This window comes from Molothrus aeneus, chromosome 4 (genome assembly GCF_037042795.1).
Source record: "Molothrus aeneus isolate 106 chromosome 4, BPBGC_Maene_1.0, whole genome shotgun sequence".
Lineage (NCBI taxonomy): Eukaryota > Metazoa > Chordata > Aves > Passeriformes > Icteridae > Molothrus > Molothrus aeneus.
This window is the reverse complement of record NC_089649.1, coordinates 55,199,465-55,215,818: the sequence shown is the minus strand read 5'-3', so window position 1 is coordinate 55,215,818 and position 16,354 is coordinate 55,199,465. Positions and strand designations below refer to the sequence as shown.

At 36.6% G+C, this 16,354-nt stretch overlaps 1 protein-coding gene across 2 annotated transcripts in view; it reads right to left on the bottom strand.

Moving 5' to 3' along the window:
• Positions 1-1,028: 1,028 nt before the first annotated feature.
• Positions 1,029-16,354, bottom strand: part of SEL1L3 (SEL1L family member 3) — a 29,242-nt gene continuing 13,916 nt past the window's right edge. The window contains exons 12-23 of one of the 2 annotated variants that reach the window (XM_066548527.1): positions 15,850-15,990; positions 14,714-14,776; positions 13,119-13,295; positions 11,478-11,605; positions 10,735-10,818; positions 8,429-8,519; positions 8,233-8,317; positions 6,446-6,555; positions 5,044-5,171; positions 3,214-3,316; positions 3,047-3,119; positions 1,029-2,319 (exon numbers count right to left, since the gene is read on the bottom strand). In XM_066548527.1, coding sequence (XP_066404624.1) covers positions 2,150-2,319; positions 3,047-3,119; positions 3,214-3,316; positions 5,044-5,171; positions 6,446-6,555; positions 8,233-8,317; positions 8,429-8,519; positions 10,735-10,818; positions 11,478-11,605; positions 13,119-13,295; positions 14,714-14,776; positions 15,850-15,990 — 1,353 coding nt within the window. In that variant the 3' untranslated portion in view covers positions 1,029-2,149. The remainder of the gene's footprint in view (positions 2,320-3,046; positions 3,120-3,213; positions 3,317-5,043; positions 5,172-6,445; positions 6,556-8,232; positions 8,318-8,428; positions 8,520-10,734; positions 10,819-11,477; positions 11,606-13,118; positions 13,296-14,713; positions 14,777-15,849; positions 15,991-16,354) is intronic. The other variant, XM_066548528.1, reaches the window with a different exon arrangement.

Sequence of the window (16,354 nt, the reverse complement as noted above, 5' to 3'; positions counted from 1 at the left end):
TATAAGCAAGGTTTGCCTTATGCAGGCCCAAATAGTATTTTGTGAATATCTAACTGCGCATGCCATTTGCTACCTAACCTGACACTGTGCCTATGTTGTGACATTTGTCTGCTTGTCTTCAAGGGCTACTGACTTTCTGCAGGGCTTCTGGGTTTACCATCTAAACCTGCTCCAGTTTTAATACAGATGCACTGTCTTCTTTTATTAGGTGACAAAAATACAGCTGAGAGGGCTCTTGAGATAGCCATATCTTTAGGAATGTTCAGGAATTTGATATAATTTAATGTGTTAAGGAATTTGATATAATCAAATTTAGCTGCACAAGTTTTTGCAACTCAAAAACAGACTCAAAAATAACGGGGACCATTTGCAATGGATATCAAATACACATAATCTAACTCCAGTGAGTACAATAGTTTAGTATGTAAAAGTCAAGCTCCTTTCTAACGCATTAGAATATCCACCTATATATAAAAAGAACAAAGTATGTATCTACAACTGTACTAAGAACAAAAAGTATTCTTTGCACAGTTCTTGGTCAAATAAAAACTTGGTAACTTGGTAACGTGACACAAAATTTACTTTCTCAGAGGGAGGGGGAGGAGCTTCAACATCTTCAATTTTATCCCATGACTTGTCAAGGGAGCTGCTGCCTCAAAGCATCAACTCTTCTCTCAACAGTTTTGAATTTTCAGTTTTCTGCAAGCAAAACATGCCTTGATGATATGTATGTATAGACATTTATATATAAATATAAAAATCTTTCTTGAAGGTCAAAGATTTTTTTCCTTTTAAATCATTCTTTTCTTACTGAAACCTCCTAAGCCTTGCTCTTTTGTTTTGAAAAACAAAACAAAATATTCCAGGTTTGCTCTGTAAGAAGACTGTATTCCTCAGAGAAAGTGAAAGCTGATTGTCTCATTTGAAGCTAAGAAAACAGACATGTAAATAATGATCTTGAGAGATGGCACAGCAAGACAGTATTTCATCCAAGAGGTGGCTTAAAAGAAATTCCTCCACATACATGCTGAATTAAAAAAATATTTTTATTTACAAGAGTAAATAATGTAGTGCAAGGCAAGTGGATTTAACCCTCAATAATGCATAGATTGATGCAATTTATAGTCTGAGATCTACATTATTTTGCAGAGGTGACTGCACACCTGCTGTAAAGGTTAGACCCTTCCTACAGCTGCTTTACAGACAGCTTTAAATCAGACAGAAGGTATTTGCACTCTGTATGTGTTATCTGTATGTCCCATCCAACATTTATCAAATACACTGTCACTTAAATATGTGTCTTTTAGAGTCATTATAGAACATGAAATAAATCCTTGCCAGTGTTATCTACAGAAGAATACAAAAATAATTTTTTTGTTCACTTTGTGTTATCTGATCACACTTAAATATTCTTTTATTTATTCATTGGGGAGCTACTTTCTCTAATCAGTGGCTCTTGGCAGGAAGAGAAATATTTTGTTGTGTCCACCAGGAAATGTGGATGCTTGTAAAACTTTGACTAAAACTTAGTGATCATAACTAATATGTTATGACCACATTGAAAATATTCCTGGTGTGTTTTCTTTCAAAACAAAATACTTTCCACATTGAAAAATCAGCATGGAATATAAAATGCCAAAAAAACTCATTTTTACCATTGCATGTACTGAAGTCCTGGCAGGTTTCCATGGAACTTGGAAAGTATTGGTGACTGGGTTTTGCTTTTATGTAATTTCAGTGATTCAGACTTGGAAAACTGCAAATTTCACCAATAAATAAGCTCAATACAGTAAAAGCAATTTAATAAGAGATTAGATGTGTAAGTAAAACCTCATTAAAACCTGTGGGATGTTTGCTTATTTTTCAATTAGGTACAGACTTTGAAGGTTTCCTTCAGGTCCTTCCATGACATACAGTATGATCATGTGTTGGGTATAGTGAGATAATCTGCATCATCTCTTTGGATTTAAATAAATTATAGGGATGGTTTTCCTCTGTAGTGGAGAAGTCAGATCAGTGAACTTCCCTACAACGTCAGCTGTTGGACTGCATTATTAATGCCATGTACAGGCTTGGTTGCCAGTTCTTAGATTTGTAGTTGTTCTTATCCTGTCTTCCCAGTGGATGTCAACCTTAAGAAAACTGCACTTCAGCTGGTGACTAGAGGACTCTGAGGGTTTGACTCCTGCTGTGATAAATCATTTGAAACAGTAGGTTCATCTTGCTGTACTGCTCTGGTAGCATCCTCACTGTCATTCCCTAAGGAAGAAGGGACATCATGTGACAATGGTTCTGATCTTCTTCCAGGAGAATTAAAAGCTTCAGAAGAATGCCAAAAGAAATTATTTAAGAAAACTCCACTGTGTCTAGGAAGTCTACTAATCAATATTTAATTATTATGTGGATGTAAAATTACATATAAAGATATTATTCAAAGGTTTGGAAATACTGAAAGAAGAATATCTCTAACTATATACTTTATAAATTTGTTGCATGATTCCCAAGTTACATAAATTAATAGCTGGTAAGAAAAGAAAGCAGGATTTCACAATTATTACAACAGGTTCTGTAAATCCTGACTGAATGCATTTGCTGATTCTGTTACTGGTGTCAAGAGTCTGAACTGACTCTTACTAAGTTACTCAAATGTACCAGCTCTTGGAACCTCACTTTTTCTCCCACCTTGCATCTGAAGAAATCCAATCCTATGAAACAGGAAACACACTTTGACTACAGATTGCAGCGACTACATAGGGAATCAGTGTCATATCATTACTGTTGAGAGATGGGGAATAATCACATGCAGTTAGGGTTTTTATTAAGAATCTCCTTTAGCAAGAGAAGTTCTTCAGAAACCAGCAGGTTTAAAGTTATGCTTTGCTTCATCTACTCCTTTTTAATGATCAAAAAAATGACTTATGTGTTAAAGTAGCTACTGCTCAGAGGTACTTCTATCAAATCTAGATTTCTGCTTTCATTTTTGAAGGTTTTACTGGCCTAAAAAGATCACTCCTCTTTCTTCAATTTTACTATGACACATACTTACCAGATAAAGACTGAAAAGACTGCACTGCAAATGCAACAAGAATCGATAAAAGAAAGGTTCCCATGAAGTAGATCTGTGACAATAATTTTAAAAATATAGTTAGAGCAGTGCAAAGCCAAGCTAGAGTTCCAAACAAACTGTCCATGTAATAAAGGAGCAATACATACCAGAGTAGAGTGTAAAACATTGTTCCAGAGAACTCTCATGTAAAAATAAAGCAATGCTAATGAACATGGGCTAATTGATTCTTGGTTACTATTATTCCAGCACCTACAGCAAGAAGATAAAAACAACTAATTAGTCCTCCTCCACAATTTTGTGGCATCAATCATCTGGGGCTCTCAAATGAGTTTGCAGAACCAGTAATTCAGAAAAACAAATGAATATCATCATCACTTTCTCACAGATGGTGAAGTAAAAATTCAGAAAGATACCTTAAAGCTTAAACTTATAAGCACAGAGTACCTTACCCTAGAAGTGTGTCTTTTTATTTTCTTACTAGTCAACGATGGGTCTAAGCATCCAGGCTACACTTTCAAAGCAGTCACAGACCATCTCTGACTAATTTGAGTCAACAGCAGAAGGACTTGATTTAAAAATACATATAAAAAATTTAGTTGCCTACACAGAATACTGGTGCCAAAACTCCTTTAGAGACAATGCTGTCTAATAGAATGAAGTCAGACCTTGAAGAGTGTTCTAGGTGACTTGCACAAAGTACCCACCTCAGCTCACCTGTGGGGTGAGCTGAGCAGCTTTCTTATTCTATCAAATAGGACTTCATCAACCAGGGGAGTTTAGACAGCTAAATCACAGGCATCTATTTTAAGCTTCAACTGATTCTTTTCTACAAAGCTAAGGGAGGGAGTGATGATGCATATATATAGATATATACCTTTTCTGCATAAATTTTGTTATAAATATACACATAATTTAGTTATACATAGACTATGTGTATATATATATATATATATATATATATAAGTATAGAAAAGTATGTGCCCTTTTGGACAAAATTGTATGATGGAAAAACCCTTCAGTGCTGTCAACTCTGGAATTACTCTCCTAGCAAAGCAGGTGGATTCAGCCCAAGTGAAGGCAGAATTCAGACTCCAGCTTACAATCCCAGATGGTCCACAACCCCTATGTATCTGACTAGCAGTTTCATGTTCATTGGAAGCAATTTAGGGTACAAGTTCAGTCTAACTGCAGTGAAGAACAATTTCAGCAGATTGTTGGTGAAGAGACAAATGAGGTTTCAACGTTGGTGTCATCTCCACCCTTCTGGGTTCATTGAGTAGCAAAACAGATGATAAACCACACACTCATCCTTCACAGCCTCATGTATTGACCATTAGCTCCTGCTTCTTCAAATATTTGAAAGGCAATTCCACAAATTCACCAAATATTGTGTAAACTTCACATTCCCACTGTGCCTTCCAACACCTGTGGCTTTACCTGGGTAAAGGAAACTCAAGTTCTGTACTGGAACCAGAGGACACTACGTGGTTTGTCCATGAATAGTGCTGGCACAGGTCATTCAGGCAGCAGACCTGTAACATTCTCAGATATCTAACATTCTGTGACACAACATCTGTGCCAGCCTGGACATATTTGCAGAATCAATAGGGAGGATTTTTATTATCCCAGTTACACATTTTCGAGTTGTGTATTAAATTATGCTACATTTAGAATTGAACTATTGGTTTGGACTGCATACAAATCACCAGTGCCTAACTTAGGAAATGAAATATATTGAACTGGAAAAGACCTCCTGGATTATTGAATCCAGTCCCTGCTATTTTAGGTAACTACATATAATCAGGCAAAAACTGAAATATAATTAGGGAATTTAAGAATTTCAAGTATGTTGACTGTATCCTGCCTTAAATCACAAAAGTGAACAAAGTTAATAATTAAAGGAGGTGCTGTCCTCCAGAGTAAATGTTATTCACGTGGAAAACCAGAAGATGCTGATTAATGCAAAACAGACTCACCTGTAATACAGCTCCTGAAGAAGTGATGTATTACTAGAATGCAATGCTTGATCAATTTCCAAGTGATCCAGAATGTAGGATGGTATGGAGTTGCCCTCTTCCATGACAAGAGCCAAATTGAAGAAACCCTAACAGGAAAAAAATGCACACGTTTGAAACATTAAATTTTCATATCTGTATTTAAGCACCAAGTATCTAAATAATTATAACTGTCTTCCCTAAATTTGTTTAGTATAATGTGATATTCATTGAATAATTATGAGAGCCTTTTCTCCTAACCATACACTCAGGTAAGTACTGAAAATGCCAAAGAAGCATTCAGATGTTGTGACATTCTTTTCTTAGCTCCTATCTTTTTCCAGATGGTTTCTTTCTTATTTTGAATTGCTCTTTAAGTCCAGTCACCATATGAAACTGTAATTTTTTCTCCTAGGGAAATACAGAGTGAAAGCAGAAATGGATTTCTATTCTGTTACTGTTCAATTCCCCTTCACATAGCTCCACAGATCAACAGAATCTGAATAGTGAAATTGAGAGCAGAAATTTCCTCAGATAAGTCCTTTATCTTATGGTTTTGCTTATTTGGACAAGTCTTAGGCAACCCTGTGTCTCTTCAGAGTCATGAAGATGAACACACATGAGACATTTTACAGGATTCCCCATCACTTCGACTTTCATACTTTAAAGTAACTATTTATGCATCTCTTCTTTCTTTTGCTAGTTTAGCAGTGATGTTTTGTGCCAATAACCTCAAAACAAAACCCACCCATGCTACCTTTGTAGTTCACATACAAGAGACCATCTGAGGATATTGCCATAGGGACAGGGAGAACAGAATATTGTACCCAGGACACTTCAGGAGGGCCTGAGTACAAGAAACTCAGCGGTGAAACACTGCATGTCTTTGGTCATGTGACATGGTGTATTCTTTAATTATAAAGCATTTTAAGATGAAACCTTCATTAGTGAACAAAATTCACCCTGGGATTCACTTGGCATAATATACCAATAATATACCAATGGAAATGGGCTAGTCTTCTTTTTTTTTATCATAAAATGGCAGAGGATAGGACTGGAATACAACCTAGCAGTCTATTAATTCTTCTTGCAATAGCAAAAATACTGAGGTCACAACTAAGTCAATTGCATCAAGGTAAGGTAGCACCAAATTAGGCCATTGACCTTTAGCTTACAAAGCAGCCTAATTCTAAGGCCATTAATCTATGCTAAGTTTATCTTCTCTTATGAAACAGCAACTACTGACTCACAAGGTGTTTTGAAATAATTGTAACTTATTCTAGCAGGTTTCTTTTGTGCAGATGAGGCCAAACAGAAGAACCAGTCCCAGCTCAATTCTCTGATTGTTCCACACTCTGGTGTTTTGCCATGAGTGCAGACCCACCTGGGAATCCCCCTCCAAGGCAGCCTGGGCATACATCCTCATGGACAGCTCCAGGTCTCTAGATTGGTTCTGGTAGCCATAGTAGTAGAAATCTCCCATCTTCAAATAAGCTGTGGAAGAAATCAGCAGAAGATCATTTAGACTATTTGCAGCAATAGAATTACCCAACTATTAATGTGATGGAGAAATTTTCAGTAATTCTGTTTAAAGCACAATACTAAAAGACAAATATACTCTTTCTCTCTGGTTGTCTCTGTGGCTACTTTGTATCAGCCTCCCACTGAAAATAATTATTCTTGATGAAATCTCTCATTGTTTCTTTTTAATTAATTTAATGAATGACATTACTTTTACAAAATTTGAGGCTTGAGAGTCTTTATATTTCATTCCTTCTTCACTTGCTGAATCTGTCTTTGGACAACATGAAGCCTTATTTAGCCAGATTAGCCCTACTAAACTGATGAAACGTAAAGTCATGTCATCTATGTGTTTGCTCTGTACCTGACACTATGGTGGCTGAACCTTTCCCAAAAGTTAGAGAATGTTGCTGCTGACAATTTCATTAATTTCAAATCCTAATCAACCCAGGACAACAGCAAGGATACAATTCTCCTGGTCTAGAAGGGAGCAATGCCTAGCAAACATTTTACAAACATCTTTCTGTGACATTGCACCATAATGAAGTGCATCAAAAAAGAGGGCACTGACCCAGACAGGAGCAAGCATGATGATCTGTGCTACTGAAGTTAAAAACTCCTATGACTGTGTCTACACTTACCTGACCTAAACTTTCCTCCAATCATTTGAAACTCTTCTAGGCTTAGGCTTGTGTATCTACACAAGAAAATCCCACATGTTTTTACAGCGGGCTGAAATGGAATGACAGTTCCATCCTATGAGTCTGACCTTCAGAAGTTTTTCTAATGTGAGCTTGTACCAGTGGATCTACCAAAGGGTCAACCAAACTACACCTTGCTAAGTGTCTATAAACTCCTCAGCTCCTCTGGCTTCAGGCTATATCCACGTGGTACTCAGTTTCCAAACTTTAAATTCCCACACTGTGTATTTAAATGAACAGCATGAATTATTTTTGCACTCCACTTTTCCACATGCTTGTTACAAATGACTGAAGTGCTCCTGTGAGACAATCGGATCAATGTTTTCAAATATTCAGTAAAGCTTTCAGAGACACCAAAATGACTTAGTTATTGAAGCCCTAGGTGTAGTAAAATTTAAGGCTGCGGAATGTAACTTATTTGCAAATAGACCTTAGAGAATCCTTTAGCTCTCCAGGGTAAGCTCTACCAATGTTGATAAACTCTGTACCCTAAGAGGAAAACTAATAATAAATTAGATAAGGACTCCCTTGGCCTTTATTAGCTTCTCATGACTCAATTATGATATGGAAGTATATTTGCTTTTGGATTTTCCCTTTGATAAACCAAACAGCATGAGCTTCTAAAGTCACCTGCTTTTTTTCTTAAACTTTGAGTCAACTGCTCAGACTCCTAAATATCTAGCCCTTCCTCAGGGCTTATCTTTTTTTTTTTATTAAAATTTTACCCATTTAATGTAATAAAAAGGAAATTTGCAAAAACCTGTGCTGAAATAAAACACTTTAATTACCTTTAATTACCCTGATATTCCTATCAAAACATGAATGATTAGCAGGAATTTATCTTCCCTCCCTCAACCTGCTTACTCACATAGAAGTTGCGACAAACGCAGTCCTTGAAATTTAAAAAAAAAAGTAACCTTAAAATTTAGAAAAAATTCCTTATACATACCAAATGATGGAGCATTGACTTGAGAAACTGAGAAATTGTAGTATCTCCAGACACAATCAGTTGCTAGGTATTTTCTTGCTAGGTCCTATAAAGAAAATAATTGATTCATTCATATCCCAGGTAAGAGACTAATGGCACACATTATCATTAACAAAGGGTCCTCTCAGGATAATGAGTTGTGCATTCATTTACTCACTGGTCTTTCTTCACAGATGTGTGCTAAATTTGACTGTGACACTTCAATCCCAGTTTCAGCTGCTAAGATGTAATGCAGCAGAGCTTCATGCCTACAGTTGGATAAAATAAATTAATAAAAAAACCTTACAAAAATAACATGCATTTTACTTTCAGTTAAAAAAAAACCAAAAGCACTAAACAAATGCATAAAATTGCCTACGAGCAAAATTTTGGCACAAAGTTTCAGAGCAAGAGGCTGGGAAATCCATGCAACAGCGACATATACAGGCAATGCTTGGTGTAACCTGCCATGCTTCATCTCAAAAATTTGCAGCCCATTTCCTCTTGCATTGAAGCTACTGGCTCCAGTGTGTGTTTACTCTAAGTGCCAGACTGATGGGAAAGAAGAATTGATACTAAGCCCAATTCTCTATTTAAATGTTTCTACTTGACTCTACTTAAAAAATGTATAATTAACTTAGCTGTGTATGTATCTGTCTAACACTCATCTGAGTATTTCTTTGGTATTTATGTGACTTGTTTTTTTCTTGTCTTTTTAGAAAGAGCTTTTTGAAAAAGAATTTGTCTCTTCTTATATTTGAATGTATGAATAGAAAAACAGTCTCTGTCCCTCTAAGGACTTTATGCATCTCACTGACTGTAAAGCAAGTAGTAAAACTTAATATTGCATTTGCAGTATAGCAATTCAGTATTCTGATACTAGATGAGAGCATCTTTCATATTCTCTGCCGCTCATCTACTCTATACCATGAAGACCACACATTTAAAATTAAGAGGAAGACTTACAAATAGTGTGTAGTTTTAAAATCCCAAAACAATAAAAAACCCCACTTGGTGTACTTTTTCCTTCTGAAGTTTCCTATTAAAGAGCAGTGCTGCCAATGATTTTATCCAAAACACAAAGGTAAAAACCATGGCAAGTTTCAGGGTTCAATGGCTTGTTTAACTGGAAGCTAACTGGAAGATAAGGTCAAATACACATTTGACTTCAAGAGTAGCTGCTTAAGCAAAACCACTTCAAATCAAATTGTGAAAGCAGTTGCCCTTACAGAACTAGCAGGTGTAACCTCCTGTTATCCAGATATTTCTGCATGATTACAAATTATTCCTTGTACTTGCCCTGTAAAAACATCTAGTACAAGAGACACCTGGGACTACAGAAGGAATTCAAGGGAAAGTTGGGAAATTGGTTTATCCTTAAGTGTCCAAGGGCAACTAAGAGAAGAAATTACATTTACAGCCTTTGCATCAGTCTTTGAAGATCAAACTACCATGACAGACAGATATGTAAAACATGTGTCTGCAAACAATGACTGAAGAACACATTACTTGGATGGATTGCAGTGCAACAATTTATACCTAGGCAATTTACACCCTGGCATCTCAAGTAGGATGCCAGGAGATTTTCCCTCCTAGCTGTTGAGCCCTGATTCCTTTCTAGAATCTTTATGCTCTACCTGTCATCTACTTGTGGACTGCAAAGCGAGCTGGGCAGAGTCACAGGCTTGCACAACAGAACACACTACAAAAACATCAACAGAGTTTTTCAGTGTTCAGAAGTGGGTTCAAGTCTGAGAAGAAATGTCTGTGATGGACTGAGTGAAAGAACACCTTCTAGGAATGGGTTACTCCAGAACAGTCCACTGACAGTTTCTTGCAGATCTCCCTAGCCTGAAGCACTAATTCAGTACTTACAGGGGGAAGCTGCAGGACTAAATGAGCCATTGTTTTGATCACATATGACAGTCTGATGTTTGCATACAATATCTGATGCTCATGCCTACAGAGGCTGCTAAGTGGAGATTAACCTGGACACTATTTTGAAACCTCTTGACTGGCTCATTGGATATTATAGCCCCCTATTATACTTACATAAAAGACAATACTAACCATACACAGAAAACCCTACAAATCTAATCCAGCAGCTGGACTTTTCATGACACAAAAATATACAGAAGAGAGAAGGTAAAATACAAGATTTGTAACAGAGAATAGGAAAAGTGAAAGGTGCTCCTCTGGTTAATCCAGTGCACATTACACAAATATTATGGGATGAGAACCACAGTTGATGCAACTATTTCACACTACAAACTCCTTGTTTTTCACTTGATTCTGTCAAAAATGTTGAGTTACATTTTGGGTCAACTTCTCCTTCCCTTTATGTCAATGGATGTTTTGCAACTGATTTTTGTAATGCTACTGCTTTTTTTTTTTTTTCTTTGCAGTGATGGCCCATTATTAATTATTTTATCTTGCTATAAAGTAAGTGAAAAATAGAAAATATAGAGAACAGAAGAAACATACCATGAAAGCTCCAGATAAGCATTGAGAGCTTTTCTGATTACATGACCTAAGTAGCCATTCTTCTCTGCAATGTGTTTTGCCCAGCTGTGGAATAGAACAAACAAAAAATAAACGGTCATGCTCCAGAAATGTTATCCCAACTCATGTAGACTCAAAGAACACAAAAGGATATGGAATCACCATCTAACTTCTTCTCTAAGACAAACTATGGGATTTAACAGTAGTCACTGCATCAATCCTGTGACAATTGACTGAGAACATGAAGTCCATTAATCTCTATAAGTGTATTAGAGACATCCTATGTTTTTTTCTCTGCAATGTTTTTTAAGAAAACAAACGTAAGTTAATAGGTGCTACCCAAAATTATCTGCCTATTTTTGATGCAATTCTACCACAATGCCAATGTGCCAATTCTACCACCAATATTTCATCACCAATATTTCTTGAAATTAAAAAAATAGCAAGGCTTTGTTAGATACAACCTTTCAGAATTGTTCAATACAATCTCTCTCAGTTGTTCTGGAAAAAAAAAGTTGTAAAAGTACTCAATATCTCTTAAAATCTACTGGTCATCTAAATAGTACACATACTCATGCAGATCCAATATTATTGCAGAAGAACTTTTTGCCACGGAGGTAAACACTGTGAAGTACAAGATATTTAGGCCATTGACATCACCAAAAATCACCAATAATCAAAATAATCACATCAGAAATATATTCTCCTTTTATTTCCTTACTTACATTACAGCTTTTTCTGGATCTCTAGGGAAGTCTTCCATATTTCCTGTGATGTAATACAGAGAGCATCGCAAAGTCCCTTCAATGTGTCCTCCTTGGGCAGCTTTATAGAAATAGCGTGCAGCAACTGTCTGCAAAGAAACAAGACAGAATTAGCAACGCTGCATTATTAATCTTTATTGAGATTTCTTCCTCAAGACCCTTTTCATCAAAGGAATAACAATAGGTAGCTGGCTAATGAGGGTAAGATAGTTTAACTACTGTTAGTGTACTTAGATGAAATTAATTCTTCTAAATTTTTAATAGTTTAGGCTAGAGAAAAGTTTTGAAAATATATATTTGGGTAATATATGGAACATCAAACAGAAAAGTGTCTAAATGTTTAACTAACACTTACACAAAAGTCTTGCATGCACTGACAAAGTAAAACTGGTTATTCACTGGTAGGAAGATTATTAAGGCATCCTGGAGAACAGAACTTGTGATGCCAAATAAGGCTGCGGTCAACAGTGCTCAAATCTTTCAAACTGGTTTATAAAAGATAACAAAGATGGAGTAAGCAGGGCCACAGCTACAGAAGTGGGAAGGCTGTGTGTGACTCCACATTTTACTCCACACATAAATGTGTGACTCCACATTTTACCCTCAGGAATAGTAATCGGTAAATAAACCAAACCAGCATACAAACAGAAATAATTTATTTCAGGACATTTTTAACCATCAGTATATGCTCGTTAGGGCATGGACTACACACTCCTTCTTGCCATTGGCTTTGATGAATAAAGAAATCTGGGCACTTTTAGGTGTACTCTTATAATCAGTCCACTCTGAAATGTGGTTTTGGGTCCCTGGGGAAGGAAAATGTGTTTGCCAGACGCACATGTTGGTGAGCACTGCTGCTGCTGACAGCAGAAATGCTCACTGTCTGGAGTATATCCAGATCTCAGAACTCAAAGGCCACACTGGAAACATTTTTTAGCTTTAAGTATGAAGTCTGATGACATTTATTACAGTTTACCTCACTATATTTTTGCTGCTGTTCATACACTTCAAAGTTAATTAAAAGAAATATAAATAAAGTAGAACATTCCTATTAGGGGAAAATCTATTTTGCACTTATGTTAATGGGTTCTGTCACAGAAAAACAAAATACTGCTGTCTACCAGGACTGTATTAAATAGTTCCATTTTCAAGTCTGGATTGGAGGCCTCTCACTGCAGCTCTGAGGCTCACAGAAGCTATGTGAATGTAGCATAGCTGTTCATGGGTTCAGGGACCAGGTTGTGCGTCTTTCAGTTATTGTGGAATCCCTTCCCTATAAACTTTCGAATCCAAAACTGAACCTGAAAGGTCACATGATGTGAGAGCACACACTATTCTTCCTGGCTGCTGTCACTGCAAGAAGTAAAACCTGTACCTGTTTTGTTTCTAAATTAAAAGAATACAAACACATGCATATAATTTTGACTGAGATATCTGAGCAACATTGCTTTCTCTCAGCAATCTGACTGAATCCTCAGTAAAATCCTTCTTTATGATAAAAGGTATCAAAATCTAACTTAGGGTGAACAGAGCAATCTCTGAGGCAAAAACTTCTAAATTGGGCCCTAATGTAAGAAATAGTAACATTAAATATTTACTCACTTGATTTCTACCAGGTACTCCAGGGTAAATCCCATCTAAATATAGGACACCAAGGTTGTATGATGCATCTGGATTTCCCAATTCTTCAGCAATTAACCAGTGCTTGGCTGCTTTTTTGTAGTCTCTTTTAAAATTGTGGTAATACCATCCTAATCCATTCACTGCCTGGGGCAAGCCCTTAGGGAAGGAGAAGAGTAGTCTCAGATCACACATTTGATTCTGCTTTATTGTCATTTGTGGGACTAGGGGTTATAAACCCTTTTTTCCCCCACTACTTTTCTCTATGGCCTTGTATATAGAGTGAGAAATAAGACTCCCATGTCATCTTATTCTACAGAGTCTCATCCATGACTTTCACTTGTTGACAAGAAACTGTGACTATTTTTCCCTGTCTCCTCTTCCAAGGCAAACAGGACACTTGCTCTTGTGAACACTCAGAAACTGCTTGACAGGATTAGCAATCAAAAAACCCACTTCTTTTAAACTAGAACATTTCCTCGAAAATAAATAGAAAGCAATGTACACAGAACTTTGTAATGCTGCTTTCAAAATGCATTTCACCAACATAAGATATTCCTACTTGCTATTTAGCTTAACATATTCCTACTTGCTATTACTAAGTTGCATCTTTACATCTTGGCTCAAGAGAAAAATCTTGAGACAGTTTTTATTGTTGTTGCAATGAGTCACCACTTCCTTGCATAAACTGGTGGATCATATGGGGCTGTAAGTATGCCAGCAGTGTTACTAACTTGCACATTAAAATGCAAGAGCTGGTAAACTTTTCAATAATTATGATGTTGTTTCTGTATAGAAAATGTGCACTGGAGCATAAGAACCCAAGTGATTGAGTTCAAGGAGAGTAAGACTCTAGGAGTCTTCCAGGAAGCTGTTCCTCAGATCCTGAATCAAAGGTATTTTGATCACATCATAAAAGCCTCTCAGTTTATTTAAGCCTTTCCCAAACAGGCAGTAGAACAGATTGTCTCTCTTGTTTCAAAGGAATCCCAGAATTGGCACAAATCTTTTCTGACAGTGGTCAGCAGTGAAGTCCTACTGTCATAATCAGTCATTTAACTAATTCCAGTTCTAAGAGCTAGGAATGTATTCAAGTCTAGGCACTCTTTCATCTTTATTCTAAGGACCAGATCATGGCCTGGGTAACCTGGCTGTCCTAGATCATTAAATGGAGCAAGGCTCCTCTGCTCTGTGGTGCTCAATATTTCTCCCTATTATAGAAATAAATCAGGAGACTTGGGGACATACAGGTCTTCTCCCTTTATGCTTGGAAATATGAGGCAAAAACATACTCCTGGATCAAATATTCAGTCTGTAAATCACTTAACTAACATCAAGTTCCAAAAGATGTAAGTAGAGAGAATTTTTTTTTCTTTCACAGAAATTTTGGCTGATTTTAAGTGGTCTAGTCTCCTAACTTGGGCAGACAATGGCTTTCACCATTCATAGTGATAACACAGGAAGAAGCAAAGAGTATGACCCAGAATTATGGTAACAGGCATTTTATATAAATCAGAGTTCATAGTTATTAGCACCTAGTACAGAACTACTACAGTAAAATATTTATTGCATTTTACCTTGGCTGCTGCTTTCTTCATCAATTCCAATGCAAGTTTTATATTCTTTTTCACACCTTGACCCTAGGAAATGGATATGTGAAACAATCATTGTTTACAAATGCAGGCTGATAAAAATTCACTTATGCACATCCAAAATGCCTTTTAATATTGATACTATTACCTACTAAGTGTCGTTCAGCTTTAAACAGTTACAACAAAACAAGCAGTTTTGTGTTCATCCTTCCTTCACAGCTTTACAAAATCTCCGTGATTCAGCCTAGAAACAATTTCACCAGTATATTCAAGTGATTTTTATGAGTAAATAGTATCACAGATCTTTAAGTGTGAGCAACTAAGGAAGAATAAATAGCATTTAAAGGGGCATAGGTTGTGCACAGTTTGGCAGTAAGAGCTCTCAGCTTTCCTGAAAAGATGTTAGAGTGTCTCTAGAGGAAATACACAGATGTCATGCTTATGATGTCCACATAAAATAATTCCAGACACAGGTGAAACAGATTATGTGTGCTCAAAATTAATACAAGCAAAACTTAAGCAAGGATTTTTGAGAGAAAAGCTTTCCACTGTCAAAGGAATGAGATGAAGACCTAGCAGTTCCTCACCACCCAAGCTTTAGTGCTTGAATGTCTTATGGGTGACATCACTTAGCTGATACACCTTATTTGACTCAGGTGAGGTCATGCTTCAGTTTAGCATCTTCTGTCTACTGCTTCTAGCAGGGAAAAACTAACTGCATGCAGAGATAACTTAATTCCAACTAAAAAAAATCCTGATAAAGGGCATTCTAAGAAAGGATCAAACTTTTACTTACACCTCTACACCAAAGCCTATGCCTACTAGCTGGTTGGATTCTTGAGGTGACAAGACATTAGGAAAAATTAGGATCCACAGTTTGGGTGGTATTTTGATCCTGAATATGGAGAGCAATAAAATAAGATTGTTTTTAACTTGCTCTTTTTAAAATTTTTGTGCCTCTTTTTGGTAAAAATCAACATTAGCTTCATACCTATTGATTGATTTTCAGAGTGAATGTAAAAGCACTTGTATACACTCTTACCATGTGTCACTGCAGATAACTTAAAACATCATGTTAAAGGGACAACTATTTTGAAGTGAAAACATGAAATATGACTTACCTTAAACAACACAATGGCGTAATCATATATCAACACTGGATCTTCTGTTTCTATTGCACCCTTTGCATACCATTCTATTGCAGCTTCAGGATTTTTTGCCACCCCTTGTTGGCCCCAAAACAGCATCTGAGCCAAACGTTGCTAAAAGAAAACAACTTAAGTAGTAATGCTATAAATGCTAGTATTGAAACTGGAATTGCAGGAACAGACTTTTGCAGGCTTAGATGCATTTCAAATATGAGAAGAAACTACTATACACCCTCAACAGTTTGCAAACAACTGGTTAACAGGAATATGCAGAGAGCTTTTCAATGGTGGAATGTACTGATGCTAACTATACAGCAGGCTTATTTTTACAGTATCATAGAGTCTGGATTGACTGAAGTGCAGAGGTAAGTGACAGATTTGATGCATGTAAATGGCTCAGTATTACAATATACTGATACTGGTCTCAGATCAGCAGCAGAATTGCATACAAAGCCAGGGAAAAGGATCAGAGAAGGAG